Source organism: Quercus robur, chromosome 11, assembly GCF_932294415.1.
Source record: "Quercus robur chromosome 11, dhQueRobu3.1, whole genome shotgun sequence".
Taxonomy (NCBI): Eukaryota; Viridiplantae; Streptophyta; class Magnoliopsida; order Fagales; family Fagaceae; genus Quercus; species Quercus robur.
The window spans coordinates 12,732,494-12,746,982 of record NC_065544.1 but is presented as its reverse complement, the minus strand read 5'-3'; the positions used below and the strand labels follow the sequence as shown (position 1 = coordinate 12,746,982).

Below are 14,489 nucleotides of genomic sequence, written 5' to 3'. Positions count from 1 at the left end.
CATTTAAAAAAAAAAGTTGTTATAGAAATAAAAGAGGTTATTGATGTTCATTTTTTTTAGCTGTATCTCATCACGCTCTTGGCAATTTTGGTGGTTGGCAAACTCACAAATTGCTCAGAAAAATATACAAACCATAATAGGGATAAATGAACAATTTTGACAATAAAAAGAAAAAAAAAAAAAAAAGCCTCCGAGTAGATCCGGACTTTGAAGGAACAATATTATTTGTACAAAATTGACAAATGAAACAGAAAAGATAAGAAAACTGGTTAAGCTCAAATTGGAGTACGCCGTAAGAAGGGCGCATATGTACTCTTCTATTGGTGTATATGCACTTGAGACTCAAGGTAGATTTCCCGAAAACAACGAAAACAAGAACCCTAACTGCATGAAAAGTGCGTATGCTAGGATGTCGACGCGTACATGTCTTATCCCTTGTGATGTGCATGAAATATATACAATAAAGTACTCTCATATTTGCATTTTTAGCCTCAATTTTACTATTTCGTGATTGATTATAAGTTGTGTTTGTTTTATAGGTTATAAATTATTTACATGCTAATGTCAATTGGTGGAAGAAAAAATGTGAAGCAAAGAGAATCAAAGAGGTTCAGGCCTACTGATTCAAAAGCCAACATGAAAAGAAGAAGGCCCTGGAGACACGTGAAGGAGCAAAGAAAAGAAAAAGAGAAATAATTGATAGGAAGCTTATTCACGTGGAAGAGATACGTGGGCTTAGGTTTTAAATGAACATTTGTTAATTGTTGGTGGGCCTCTCTATTACTTATTGAAACACAAACACTCTTGGGCTAGTCTTTGGTTTTGGCTGGGCAGAACTTGAAGCATAGTGTGTGGCTTACAATCCTAGTTTCACTTGTGTTAGGGAATTTCATAGAGCCAGGCGGCTTCTCTCTTTGAAGTGCGTGTGCCTTTGTGTGATATAAATATGAGCAAACAGAAAAGTAAGGTGGACAGCTAGGGCTAGAGCACATAACATAGAATAGGAGCAAGATGTGGCTTCCTCTGTGGCTTTTCTCTAGCATTGTGACTTCTCTCTTTCACTCTAGTTTTACTTTATTTGTCTAGTTTAATGTTTAGTATTTTACTTTTGTGTTTTATTTCAATTACTATGAGTAACTAATTTTTCAATTAAGGTTGAGGATTAAATTTTGTTAAGGATTATCAGTAATATTTATGTGATTTGTTTTTTTTTTTTTTTTTTTTCCATAGCAATTGTTCTTTAATGATTTAAATTGTTCTTACTTCATTACAATTAACTAAGATAGGAATCTTAATATGATTCCAATCATGTTTTTTTTCATGATTTTGGATTTATCTTAATTAATTGAATGCTTGATCTATTATTACTTAATTTTAAAATTTGATATCTCTTGTGATTTGTTTGATTATGGATACAATTGATAATTTGATTTTATACCTAGGAAGCGAAGAAAAGCATGCTTTAGATATTTAAATGAAGATTTTAATGATAATATTTTCCATGATAGCAAAATTGATTTCTAGATTATCATGTACTGGTTTGAAAAAATTAATGATCATAAATATATGCTAATAGGAATTAGCAAGAAGATTTCCAAAACCTTAATATCTTTCTCTTGATTGTTTACATCTTTTTATTGCTTGATATCACATATTTGCTTTGTTTAATTATTTGGTTAGCTTTATTTAATTTCAAAACAACCAAGTTTTACTAAACTAGATTAGGATTAATTTGGTTAAGATTTAATTAATTTTCCTACGATCATTCAAATCCTTGTGGGTTCAACCTTGTTCTTGTCAAACTATATTTCGGTACGGTTCGTACACTTGTGAATACTTTAAAATTTCACAACACTGTGCGTACACAACTTGAGGCAAATTAGGGTTCTTACATGTTCTTAACAAAAACAGTAGAAATGAACAAAATTAAAGACAAAGTATAAATATATACATGAAAAACAACATATTAAGGCTTAAAAACAACAAAAACATAATAGAAACAAGGATTGAGGAGGAAAATGTGGGTCATAGAAAAGATACACATCCCCTCCTCATAGCACTTATAATGATGTAGTTTTAATCGGCTCCTCAGGTGAAATCTGATAGGCCAAGAATATATTGACCCCTTGTGATGAAGTAATTGATTAATTAGCCAAGTTTTTTAATTAATCAAATTAACATGCAAGATGCGTGGTAGCACAAACAAATCACCAATTAAACTAAGTATGCAGCCGAAAATAAATTGACATGGTGATTTGTTTACAAATAGGGAAAACCTACACAACAAAAACCCTATGGGTGATTTTAAGGTCACCACTCCCGAGAATCTACTATTATCAAAACAAGCGGTTACAAATAAAGGAATCCCAACACCTTATACTAACTTACAGCTGAACCCTTACCCAAATACCCAATTGGACTTGTTCTATAGTGACAATCTCTCCTTTCAATGCACGGCTCCCAGTACGTGACTAATTAATTGTGCGGATCCCAGTACGCGACTTAATCACCAACCTGAGAAGAATGTTGGCTGCAAAGTTCTTTAGTTCATCACACGATGAAAATCAAGAAACTCCTTGGTCATAAAACCCTACGGTGTACAAACACAGCAGTTCCTTCAAGAGAAAGATGAACTAGGACATATGTCTCCGGTTCACAATATGCTTGTGAAAAACTTTTGCATTGAGTTGCATCAGCTATGAAAGCCCTTAAAATAATCCTTATATATGTTTAGGGTTGTGAGAAAAAAAAGCCTAAACACATACTCACGGATTGGATGAAAAACAGCTCTGAAAAACTGAGTTTCATAAACCTCAAAAGATAAGGTATCTATCGAGCTAGCTGTCGAGCTTTAGGCTTCACAGCTTTTTAAACCTCGATAGATGCCAGCTGTTGAGCTTCAAAACCCTGTACTTTCTCACTTGATTCTTGGATAGACTTGCATGACTTTAACACTTGAACTTGAAACCTTGTTTTTTGAAGCATTAAACACATCCTAAATCTACCCAATTACAAGTAAAGTGCATTTTGTCAAAGGATTAGCCAGTTACATAAAATGTTGACATATGTTCCTAACATTGAATCACATATGTCCTAACAAAATCGACTAACACAATTATGTGTGTGGGAGGATGAGTTGAGTAACTTGATTAGGGTTTGCTAAGAGGCCCTAAGTCGTATAATTGCAAGCTTGAACCAAACTAGAATTCGAATTTGGGTGAGAAAGAGATTACCTTCAAATCAACATGAATCTAAAGATCAATCTAATGCTCATTGCTCAGCCCCTTTGCCCTTCTTGCCTTAAAACTCTAGGTTTAGGTATTATTTGGGAATTTTGGCAGAGTTTTGGTAGGTCTTAATTTTTTGACCCCTTGGATGTTGGAAATGGTGGTATTTATAGGGGAAATGAGTAGTTAGGGTTTGATGACAAGTTTAGGTAGCCAATTGATCAGGAAGGTTACCCTAGAATCTCATTAAAATGGAAATGAAGTGATTTTAGGCTTTCTATCCAAAGAGTGCATATGTCATAGATTGGGTGCATACGCATTAAATACCCAAGATACGCACTCTTTGTAAGTGTGGGCCAAATTAGGTCAAAATTGCCTTTTGGGCTTTGGGCTTTGGGCTTCCTGCATATTTTTGTAATTGGTCTTGAACTTGGACTGTATTGGGCCGTGTTTAGGCCTATCATCCTCATTGGATTCCACACACGGAGCTGATCAATTTGGTAGCAATTTGATTTCTCATCATTAGGACTAGGGGGCTTGGATATATGTTGGAGCGAAATGAAGTGTCTACTCTTGGTGACTAAGAAAGTTTAAGAAAATTTGAGAAAATTGTTATAAGTTTTTTTTTCTAAATCTTTAAAATGGAAAAAGTTTTTTGTTTTTTTAATTTTTCCAATTTAAATTAAAATTGAGATTTTTTTTTGTTTTTATTAATTTATTTGTTGATGTGGTAATTTTTAAATTCCAAATAATTTTTAAAAATATTATTTTAATAATCACGTTAGCATTTACTGTGCAAATAATGTACTCCATCTGCCACGTAGACAATTTTTGTTACTGAGATTACTGTAAGGACTAAAATGGTAACGATTTTCGATTTTCATGGACTAAGTTAGGTGTGTCTAAGGCTGCGTTTGGTAACATGTAAAATATTTTCCAAGTGTAAAATATTTTCAGGTGAAAATATTTTTGGGAAAAGAAAATATTTTCAAGTTTTTGGTTGCTTTATGAAAATTGTTTTAGAAAATGTTTTCAGGTGTTTGGTTGCATTCTAAAAATGCTATTTTCTACTAGTTTTTCACATTTTCTCAGCTTCCAAACAAATTTTATAATAGAAAATTTCAGTATATACAGTTAACAAAACAAAAATCCATTAGCTCCATTCATTCACAAGCTGAACTTGGTCAAACTGAGAGAAAGGGAGGAAGAAAGAGTGAGAGATTAAGGGAAAGAGAGATAGATCAGGAAAGAATTGGAGATTAGGTCAACAAGATTGGTCTTCAACGGTGGCGATGATCTTCAGCGGCGGCAATGAGATTGGTCTTGGGTGGATCGGGTACTGTAGAGGGTGGGTTTGAGAGAAGTGTTTCGCCAATGACGTGGGAGCGACGGATCGGAGATGTTGGAGGTGAGATGGGTTTCACCGGCGTAAGGGAGAGTTTTGCCTTGGTGGATCAGGTACATGCAAAGCTCGAAATGGGCGGAGGTGAGGTTGAGTGAGAGAAGAGAAGAAAAGGGAGAAAACCCACCGGCGCGGAGGGGAAAATGGCGGCACTGCTCGTCGGAGTGTGGGTGGACCTCGAACCAGCATTGACGTGTGGGGTGGAGCCTTGTCTCCCTCTCGTTGGTGCGTGGGGTGGAGCTGAAGAGCTTGGCGAGTTGGACTGTGTGGAGTGAAGAATTCTGGAAATGCTTTGAAGGCAAAATAACTCCTGCAATTGTTTTACGAGCCTGAGGGTTTTATTTTACTGTCAACGCAAATGTTTTCCGTTTGACCAAATTTTCCATGCGCAACCAAATACATAGGAGGGTGTAAAATATTTTCCCAAATCCATTTTCAGCTGAAACAAACACAGCCTAAAAAGTGGGGACCAAACTAGAAATTCACCTAAAATGTAACGACCAAAAGTGCATATATTTTGGCCAAAACATAAAAAAATAAATAAAAAATAAAAAATAAAAAACTAAGGAAAAAATTGACGGAGTGTTTAAAGGAACTTATAGTGAATATTTATTATAATGATGGAATTTATTGTTGACACATGGAAAAGAAATGGACATGTACAAATAATTGTCTACCTCATAACATTATCTTTACATTTTTCTTTTGAGAGAGTTTCAGTCTATAGCGTCTGCTCCTGATAATAGCTCTTTATCATCAGACCAAGACACCAATTTGTTTTTGGTGTAGGCGGGAATTGAACCTCAGATCTCCTATACAACCATTAGAGATTTTACCAGTTGAATTAACTGGAACCCACTTATCTTTCCATATTATACCAAGTAAATGAAGGAAGTTATAAAATATTATATATGACATTGTTTTATGTATTGTTATAAGGACACATGTTACTATTGTGTGCATCTTTCAGTTTGAGGATCCAAAAACTTAATTCAAGAAATGGAAAGATTAATTAGAAGTTGTAAAGAGGCTCAATTAATCTCTTATAATCTGGTTCTTTTTATTATAAAAAAAATGATAATTTAACATTATTGATATTTGTTTTTAAAGAAAGAACATAATTGATGTAAAGACTATTACCTATAAAATATAATACAAAAAAAATAGAAAGATATACAGTTAGATAAAATTTGACATAATGATGACAACAAATGTGAATTAAAGTGACTTGAAGCCATTAAATTTTTTTTTTTTTTAAACTACAAAATTTTAATATAGAAGACACATGACGGTCATTATGACACTATATATATATATATATATATATATATATATATATATATATATATATTTTGTGTGTAATTAGTGGTTTAATAACCATTCTCTCATTTTAAAAGTTTTTTTTTTTTCATTTAATTACTAATAACCATTCTCTCATTTTTATGGTTCATAGTTATGGTTATTAGTATCTCAATCTAGATCCTAACATCTTACATACCTAAAACATTAAGGATCTCACTAAGATCTCTATTAAAGTGAAATCCGTGTGGAATCCTTATCCAGATCTTAGGATCTTATAGGATCCCAAATCCCATAATGATACTAAAGATCTGATGTTATAAAGGAAAATTCAAAAAATATTTTCTTATTTTGGGCCTCTAAATGGGGCTCAAAGACCCTAAACTGATATAAAAAAAAATGTAATAAATGAATCAGCCTAGTGGCTTTAGCCCAAATTGATTAAAAATAATAATAATAATAAAACCCTAAGGCTAACGTCAATCATCACATTAACCTAATAAATAAAATCACAGAAGACAAAAGAGAAGAGAAGAGAAGAGAGTGGCCTACTAGAGAGTAGAAGGTGAGGGTGAGAAGCTAAAAATCCGACGGTGACGTCACTATAAGAGAGAACATTGACAACGAAAGAATTTCTTTATATTTTTAAATTCCGCTAACAATGACAAAAATGTTATTTATAATGATCAACCGTACTTTGAGAAATTCATCCAAGATAACCAAAACTTTGGTCTTAAAGAATGAGTGTGTTTGTGTGTTATTTGAAACATTGTTATTTGGTTTGTGTTGTTTATGTGATATATTAGGCATTGAGATTGTTATTTGCTTTAAGTTGTTTATGTGAAACATTATGTATACTTTGAGTTGTTTAACTTAGAACTTGGTATTTGTGATTTGTAACTTTTGAACTTTGAACTTTGCTTATGTATTTGTAATTTAATACTTTTCCTTTTATTAGTAGTTTCACTAATTAAGTAATTTGTGTCAAAAATTACTTTTTTCAATTTTATATATATATATATATATATATTTTTTTTTTTTTTGAATTACAATATGGATATTTTTTGTATATTTTTTTAATTGAAAAGTAGGATCTTACAATCATGTGCTGATCCTACAATTCGATCCTCGAACCCTCTTATCAATTTATGTAAGATCTCGATCTTGATAACCTTGGTCTCGAGTGTGTGTATATGTATTTAGAGAATCATTTAAGCATCCTATTTAATTTTCCTAATTTAAAATATGTTAATAATATTATAATTACGGTCTCTAACCAAAAATAGTGGTTTAATTATGGCATTTTTTTTCCCAGTTCCTTCACCTCGGACATTTCAATTATTTATTTATTTATTTATTAAGTCTTATAATTGTTAGATGTTTTCACACACTCATTGTTATAGATTTTTCACAAAATGCAAAACATGGCTTTTAGGTTACTAAAAAAAAAAAAAAAAAAACTAAGGGAAAATCCTAAACGACAGGTTGTTACAGGTTTTTAATTTGAATCCATCACTAAAATTACTTTCTTGCCCACTAGTAACAACCCTTAACAATCTGTCATTTAAGATTTGTTGTGAAAATAATGTGGATGTAGCATTTCTCAAAAATTAATTCAAGAAAATGGAAAGATTGAAAGTTGTAAAGAGGCTCAATTGATAATCTGGTTCTTTTTTCTTCTAAAAAATGATAATTTAACATGATTTATGTAATTCTCTCAAAAAAAAAAAAAAAAAAAACAAACGTAATTGATGTAATGACCATTACTTGAAAAAATATAATTAAAAAAAATAAAAATATAAATATTTAGAGAAAATTTGACGTAATCATGAATTAAAGTCACTTAAAAGCCAATAACTTAAATTTTTTTTTTTTTTTTGTGGAGAAAGTAAAAATATATTTTTTTAACAACAAAATATTTAATATAGAAGACACATGGCCGTATATTATAAAGATACTATATATTTTTATAAGGTTTTTTTTTTTGTTTAATTAGTGGTTTAGTAACCATTCTCTCCTTTTGGATGTTTTTTTATTTTTCCTTTAATTATTGGGTAGCCAAGGGACATATTTGACATTTATGGGTCATATGCATGGTAATCAATATCCAGATTTGGATCTTAAGATGCCACGTACCTAAAACGTCTTGGATCTCACAAGGATCTCTACTAAAGTGAAATCCATGTGGGATCCCATTTAATACAATCCGATTAACTTATATAACAAATAAATATTCATTTTATTTTAGATTTGTCAAATACCTTTTATATCTAACCTAGATTTGTATGTGTGAGAGAGGAAAAGACTCAAAACATTGAATCAAATAAAACAAAAAGTCAATATTTAATTTGTTCTTATCTCCAATGTAGCACTTGAGAATATTTCAATTCATTTTGTAAATAGATAGATAGATTATAAATAGATAGACTATAAATAGATGATTATAAATAGATAGACTATAAATAGATGATTATAAATAGATAGATAGATAGATAAAGAGAATGTATAATAGTTCAAAGACAAACAATTGAACATTTTTAAGTATTGCAAAGGGGACGACCAAAGCTAGCAATATCATTGCACACCGTAAACCAGTAACCTGCTTCAAGTATTAGTTAGTTATGGCATCGCCTTGTGTCAGGGGGAGGAGGTGGTCAAGGGCAGTAAAGATGACCTTGTGCTTGTGCTTTCTCATACCAATGGTAGCAACTGGAATTGGAAACACTAACACCATCTTTGGTCAGAAACAAAAATTGGATATTCAATGGCAGTTGAAGCGCCTTAACAAGCCTGCTCTTAAATCCATCAAGGTTATTAATTACGTCATATAACATTCTTTTTTATGCTCCATTTGTTTCGAAGTAAAATATTTTCTGGGAATTATTTTACACATTTCACCATGTTTTTTTGGGTGTAAAATTCGGTCAGCTGTAAAATATTTTATAGTCAAACTGTAAAAAAAACCCCTCCCAAGCATAAAATGTTTTACTCCTAAATGAAGTATAAAACATTTTACGCTTCTCTCTTACACAACTCCCCCCCCCCCCCCTCCTCTCTCTACTCTCTATCTCTCTCTCATGAGTAAAACAACCCCTTTTCCCTCTCACTCTCAAGTTCTCTCTTCCCACAAACCAAAGCCACCAATCCACTCATCACTCTCAGGTTCATCGGCACCACTCATCTCCAACACCACTCATTGTTGACTCAACCTCAACCATCGTCAGCTCCAACCTCCGATTATCAGTTCAACCTTCTTCTATTTTTTTTTTCCCAATCAAATCATTCAATTCACTATCCTCAATCACCACCTCCACCTCCACCTCCACCGTCCTCGACTCACCCATTGATTCTCAAATCGGTATTTTTCTACCACTATGTGGGTTTATCGATTTGGGTTTTTGGCTGGTTTGTGGGTTATGGTGGGTGGCAGGTAGCTAGGTTTTATGGTTGCAATGGGTGGTTGAGATTTGGGGTGGGTTCTGCATGGTTTTGCACCATGAGTTCTCTTAGATCTTAGTTGCTCTTCCTCTTTTTCTTTTTTCTTTTTTAATTTTTGTTAATTTTTTTTTAAATTGTTGGTAATTTGTTGTGTGTGATTTATGGTTGATAAATTTGATTTGTATATTATTGAATTTGAGAATTGTGTTTAACTTGTTGAGAAGTTTGAGTTAGGGTATGAGAATTTATGGTTTGATTCATGTTGGGTTTTGATTAAAATTTGAGAATTGAGTTTGAGTTGTTCAGAATTTTGAGTTTGGGTATAAGAATTTCTAGTTTGATTCAGGGTTGATTTTCTATTGAAATTTGAGAATTTGAGTTTGTTTGTTAAGAATTTTTGAATTTGACATATGTTTTAAGAGTTAAAAAAAAAAAACATGCATCTAACAATTAGAATTTTAAAATATGTAGCAATATTAATTTTTTTAAAGGAAGTTGTTGCCTTAAGTTACAACCAATTTTGTAGCTAAACTTTGTCCTTTTATGTATTCCCACCTTCTTTTTCTCTTCTTTTGATCTCTCTCTCTCTCTCTCTCCTTTTTTTTTTTTTTTTTTTTTTTCCCTTCTCTTTGGGGTAAGTAAAGTTTGTGTTCTATATAGTATTTTCAGCTTTAGTCCTAAAATAATTATTCTCTTTTATGTGTTGTGGTGTCTCCATGACTCCCACATTTACTACGTTTTTATGATCTTAAACTGAAATCTATCTGTGTGTGATGAGAAAATGTATCTGATACAGAGCCCAGATGGAGATATAATCGACTGCGTACATATCAAAAACCAACCAGCTTTTGATCATCCTTTCTTCAAGAATCATACAATTCAGGTGACTAGTTTAATTAAGCAATTGATCATTTGGAACCGCTAATAATTTGATCCCTATTTTATGTATGTATGGGTTGGGTTTGCCCATATATGCCTTAGATGAGACCAAGTTTTCACCCAGAAGGGCTTTCATTTGATGATGTCTCTTCAAAGTCCGAGTCCCAAATTACTCAGCTATGGCACTTGAATGGAAGGTGTCCTGAAGAAACTATTCCCATCAGAAGAACTAAAGAAGAAGATTTATTAAGGGCAAGCTCTGTAGCAAATTATGGAAGGAACAAATACCCTCAGTTTGATACCACGGACACCAATAAAACTGCTTTCCATGAGGTACAACTTAATAGGTTTGAACTCAATGATATCTAATACTACTACTACTAAGTAAGGACACTCAAGAAGTCGACACTCACAACCTTCATGTTTTTTTGGTTGAGTTTCTAGAATGCAATAGTTTTTGTGAAAGGAGATAAGTATTATGGAACTAAGGCAACCATAAACGCTTGGAAACCCCAAATCCAGGAACAAGATGAGTTCAGCTCGTCTCAACTCTGGATCCTAGGTGGTAATGCAACTACAGAGACGAATAACATTGTTGCTGGCTGGATGGTATATTTATTATTTAAATTCATCATCACTTTTTTTCTTTTAGGCCCTTGCAAAACATTGAATTACTAATAATTTTCATTTTTACAAAAATTACTTGTGTGTAATAACAGGTCAACTATAATTTATATGGAGATTACAACTCTAGACTCTTCGCTCTTTTCAATACTAATGTACGTGTTTTAATTTTTTACTTCCCCACCATTATTGTTTCTTTTTACTGGTTTTCAAAAAATAGTCTATTATTCATTCCTGCAGAAACATACAAATGAAACTAGGGACTGCTACAATCTATTGTGCTCACCTGGCTTTGTTCAAATCAACAAGGAAATTGCGCTGGGTGGAACCCTCAACCCTATTTCCGTCTATGCTGGTTCCCAATATGAACTCCACTTCCTTGTCTGGAAGGTAGTAAAAAATTTCAATTTAATTACTTTATCAAATACTTCTAATTTTTGGATACATATATATATATATATATATATATATATGATCATATCATATGTAGTTTTTCTATATAAAAAAAAAAAATTCATAGTAACAAATGTTACAGATATGGCTCGTGGCCCAAGCCCTATTATATTCTTCTGGTTTTATTTGTAACAGTTTATGTTTGAAATTCTTATTTCTCGGTTTATTTAGTATTACATACAACTTTTTTAAATTTAAAGTTTCAAGTTTTTCTATACTCAATTAATTTTAACCTGACTTATTTTTTAAGACCGCAAATTTAAGTCTAGTTGTTCTGCACAAAAAAAGATTCTTTTTTTTTTTTTTTTCAATTTCAATAGAAATATATATCACACCAAAAATATAATGCTTTACCGATAGGTTTTTATTCTCTCGCATATACTTGGTTTTTATTCTCTCACTTATACTTTTTTCATTCATTTTTTTCACATTTATTTTTATGTTTTAAATATAGATATCTTTTTTTCTTTTCTTTTTTAAATATGTATATTGTCGCATCAATTACAGGCATTTATATGCACATAAATAAGTGGAAGAATATTTAACCTTCATACCTTCATTTATCATTCAAAATATTGCAAACTGATTTGCGTTGCCTGTACAATGAGGTAGGACATCAAAGGAGGGGGAGACTGGTGGTTGCAAATTGGGAATAAGTATCTAATGGGATATTGGCCTGCCTCCCTATTCGTATCTCTATCTGAAAGCGCTTCACAGATCTTATGGGGAGGATTGGTACTAAACCAACAAAAAAATGGGCAGCACACCTCCACACAAATGGGCAGCGGTCATTTCCCTGAAGAAGGGTTCAGCAGGGCTAGTTACTTCAAAAATCTGCAAATTATTGATGGTTCAAACATTCTCAGGTTTCCCAAAAAAAGTTACATTGTCGCTGAGAAACCAAATTGCTATAATGTCACAAATTTTATAAACAACTTTTATTATGGTGGTCCTGGTAGAAACCCTAATTGTCCATGATCATTTAGATTATTGCTTCAAATTTAAGGAGAAAAAATGAAAAAATAAGAAGAGGATACTTATTTTTCTTATTCTCTTCATGTCACACCAAATGTACCAACAAGTCATATGTAATATGAAACTCTTTGATTCAATAAATGAAAATAAAAATTTATTATGTGGAGTAGTAAAATTTTGAAATTATGAAATTTAATATAGTGGAAGTAAATTGGTCTTAATTCTTATTAGAAGGGATTTTATTGTTGCAATTTTTTAATTCACCATCCGATCATGTTGCAATTATTTTTTGCCCCTTTTTGGCTTTAAAAATCATGATTTTTTTTTTTTGGATTTTTATCATTATTTTCACACATTAATCAGGGCTAGACAAAATCATAATCAACAGCCATAGAAAATAGTATAGCATAAATAAGCATGAAAAAAAAAATGTATAATAATCATTCAAGTAAAAATCATTTAGATTAAATAAAAATCACTTTAAAAAAAAAAACTCATAAATAGTAAATTCCTAAGCAAAGATATTATTCTTAAATCACAAGTTAATTTAGTAATGAAAACAAGTTTATTAATATTTAATATATTGAGAGAGAGGTGATATAGAAGTTTAGAAACTATAAATCATGTAAATCTGATATAAATTTTAAAAAACTTCATATTAGCTCACAAGAAGCTTGCTTGGCTCTTTGGTCATGGTATCGACCTTGGTAACCCGATTAGACCAAAAGAATGCTAAAAAGCATGAGAAATCAAGCCATTTTTAATTTAAAGAACATTTGTCTATTAGTTTTAGCCACTTCCCAATATAGGTAGGAATCGTTTGAAACCTCCTTAATGAATGCACAAGAGCACCAGCACTACAAAAACTAAACCTATAGCGACAATATCTAAAACACCCAAAATCATTGCTATAGACCTATTTGGACTATAACATATAATGGCCATTAACAAAGCCAAAAATAAATTCTTATTCCAATTTGCCCACGAATATATATTATGTTTTCATTATATATATATATATATATATATATATATATATATAGAGAGAGAGAGAGAGAGAGAGAGAGAGAGAGAGAGTTAATATTATTATGTTATACCACCAAATAACGTTTTACCATTTAATAACACATTTTATTCATTTTTAACATATAAGCCATTGCCACTTTCTCTAACCATTTCAACGATTAACCTGATCGAACCAAAAGCATGTTAAAGAGTATGAGAAGTCGAGCCATTTTTAATTTAAAGAATATTTTTTTATTTATTTTTAGCTACTTCCCAATATAGGTAAGACCCGTTTGAAACCTCTGTAATGAATACACAAGAGAATCTACACTACAAAAACTAAAGCTATAGCAACAATATCTAGAACACCCAAAATCATTGCTATAGACCCGTATGGACTATAATGGCCATTAAAAAAGCCAAAAATAAATTTTTATTCCAATTTGTCCATGAATATATATTATGTTTTCATTCTAAAAATAAATATAGATATGTGTGTGTGTGGTTAGTGGTTTAGGGTATTTATCTTACAAAAAATGGGGGGAAAGGTTATTAATATTATTATGTTATACCAATAAATAAAGTTTTACCATTGAATTACACACTTTATTCATTTTTAACATATAAGCCAAATTTTATATCATATACTATACAAACCTCATCACACAAGCTTTACACATGCGGTAAAGTTTTTAGTTTTTAGGTTTTTTTTTTTTTTTTTTTTTTTTTTTTTTTTTTTTTTTTTTGGTCTAGTGTCATTATTATTATTATTATTATTATTTTCTTGTTTTCAATTTTGAATTTTTTTTTTGAAGATATGGGTCTAGTATCCTTTTTTCTTTTTTTTTTTTTGGTCTAGTGTCATAATTTCCCATTCATCTCAATTTTTAGATGTTTTATTTTTTATTTTTTTATTTTAAATTTTGGATAAGTTTTGTTTTGTTTTTTGTTTTTTGTTGTTGAAAACATTGATTAGTAGGAGAGTGTCCTATTTTCTAGGCATTTTAAGTAGAGTTGGAGATATATTTTTACCTGGTTATTCCCAAGTTTCTTCCTTGTTAAATGTAAGGTCTAGGGGTATTTTTAAACCACATAAAAGTCCAGTTCAAAGAGGAGAATCCTCTTAGAGATAGTATAGATAATAAAAGTTGGGTTTAAAAGCCGTAATTGTGGCAAGTGGCTACACC

At 31.4% G+C, this 14,489-nt stretch overlaps 1 protein-coding gene across 1 annotated transcript; it reads left to right on the top strand.

The window, feature by feature from the left end:
* Positions 1–8,627: 8,627 nt before the first annotated feature.
* Positions 8,628–12,300, top strand: LOC126704721 (uncharacterized). The gene is made up of 7 exons (XM_050403744.1): positions 8,628–8,738; positions 10,163–10,249; positions 10,348–10,578; positions 10,690–10,854; positions 10,965–11,024; positions 11,110–11,259; positions 11,935–12,300. The coding sequence occupies exons 1-7, from the start codon at positions 8,628–8,630 to the stop codon at positions 12,298–12,300; spliced, it is 1,170 nt and encodes a 389-aa protein (XP_050259701.1).
* The last annotated feature ends 2,189 nt before the right edge of the window (positions 12,301–14,489 follow it).

Coding starts and splice junctions, on each gene's coding strand:
- LOC126704721 (XM_050403744.1), top strand. CDS start 8,628: ATGGTAGCAACTGGAATTGGAAACACTAACACCATCTTTGGTCAGAAA. Junction 10,250..10,347: donor TCAAGAATCATACAATTCAG/GTGACTAGTTTA, acceptor TATATGCCTTAG/ATGAGACCAAGTTTTCACCC. Junction 11,260..11,934: donor TCCACTTCCTTGTCTGGAAG/GTAGTAAAAAAT, acceptor ACAATGAGGTAG/GACATCAAAGGAGGGGGAGA.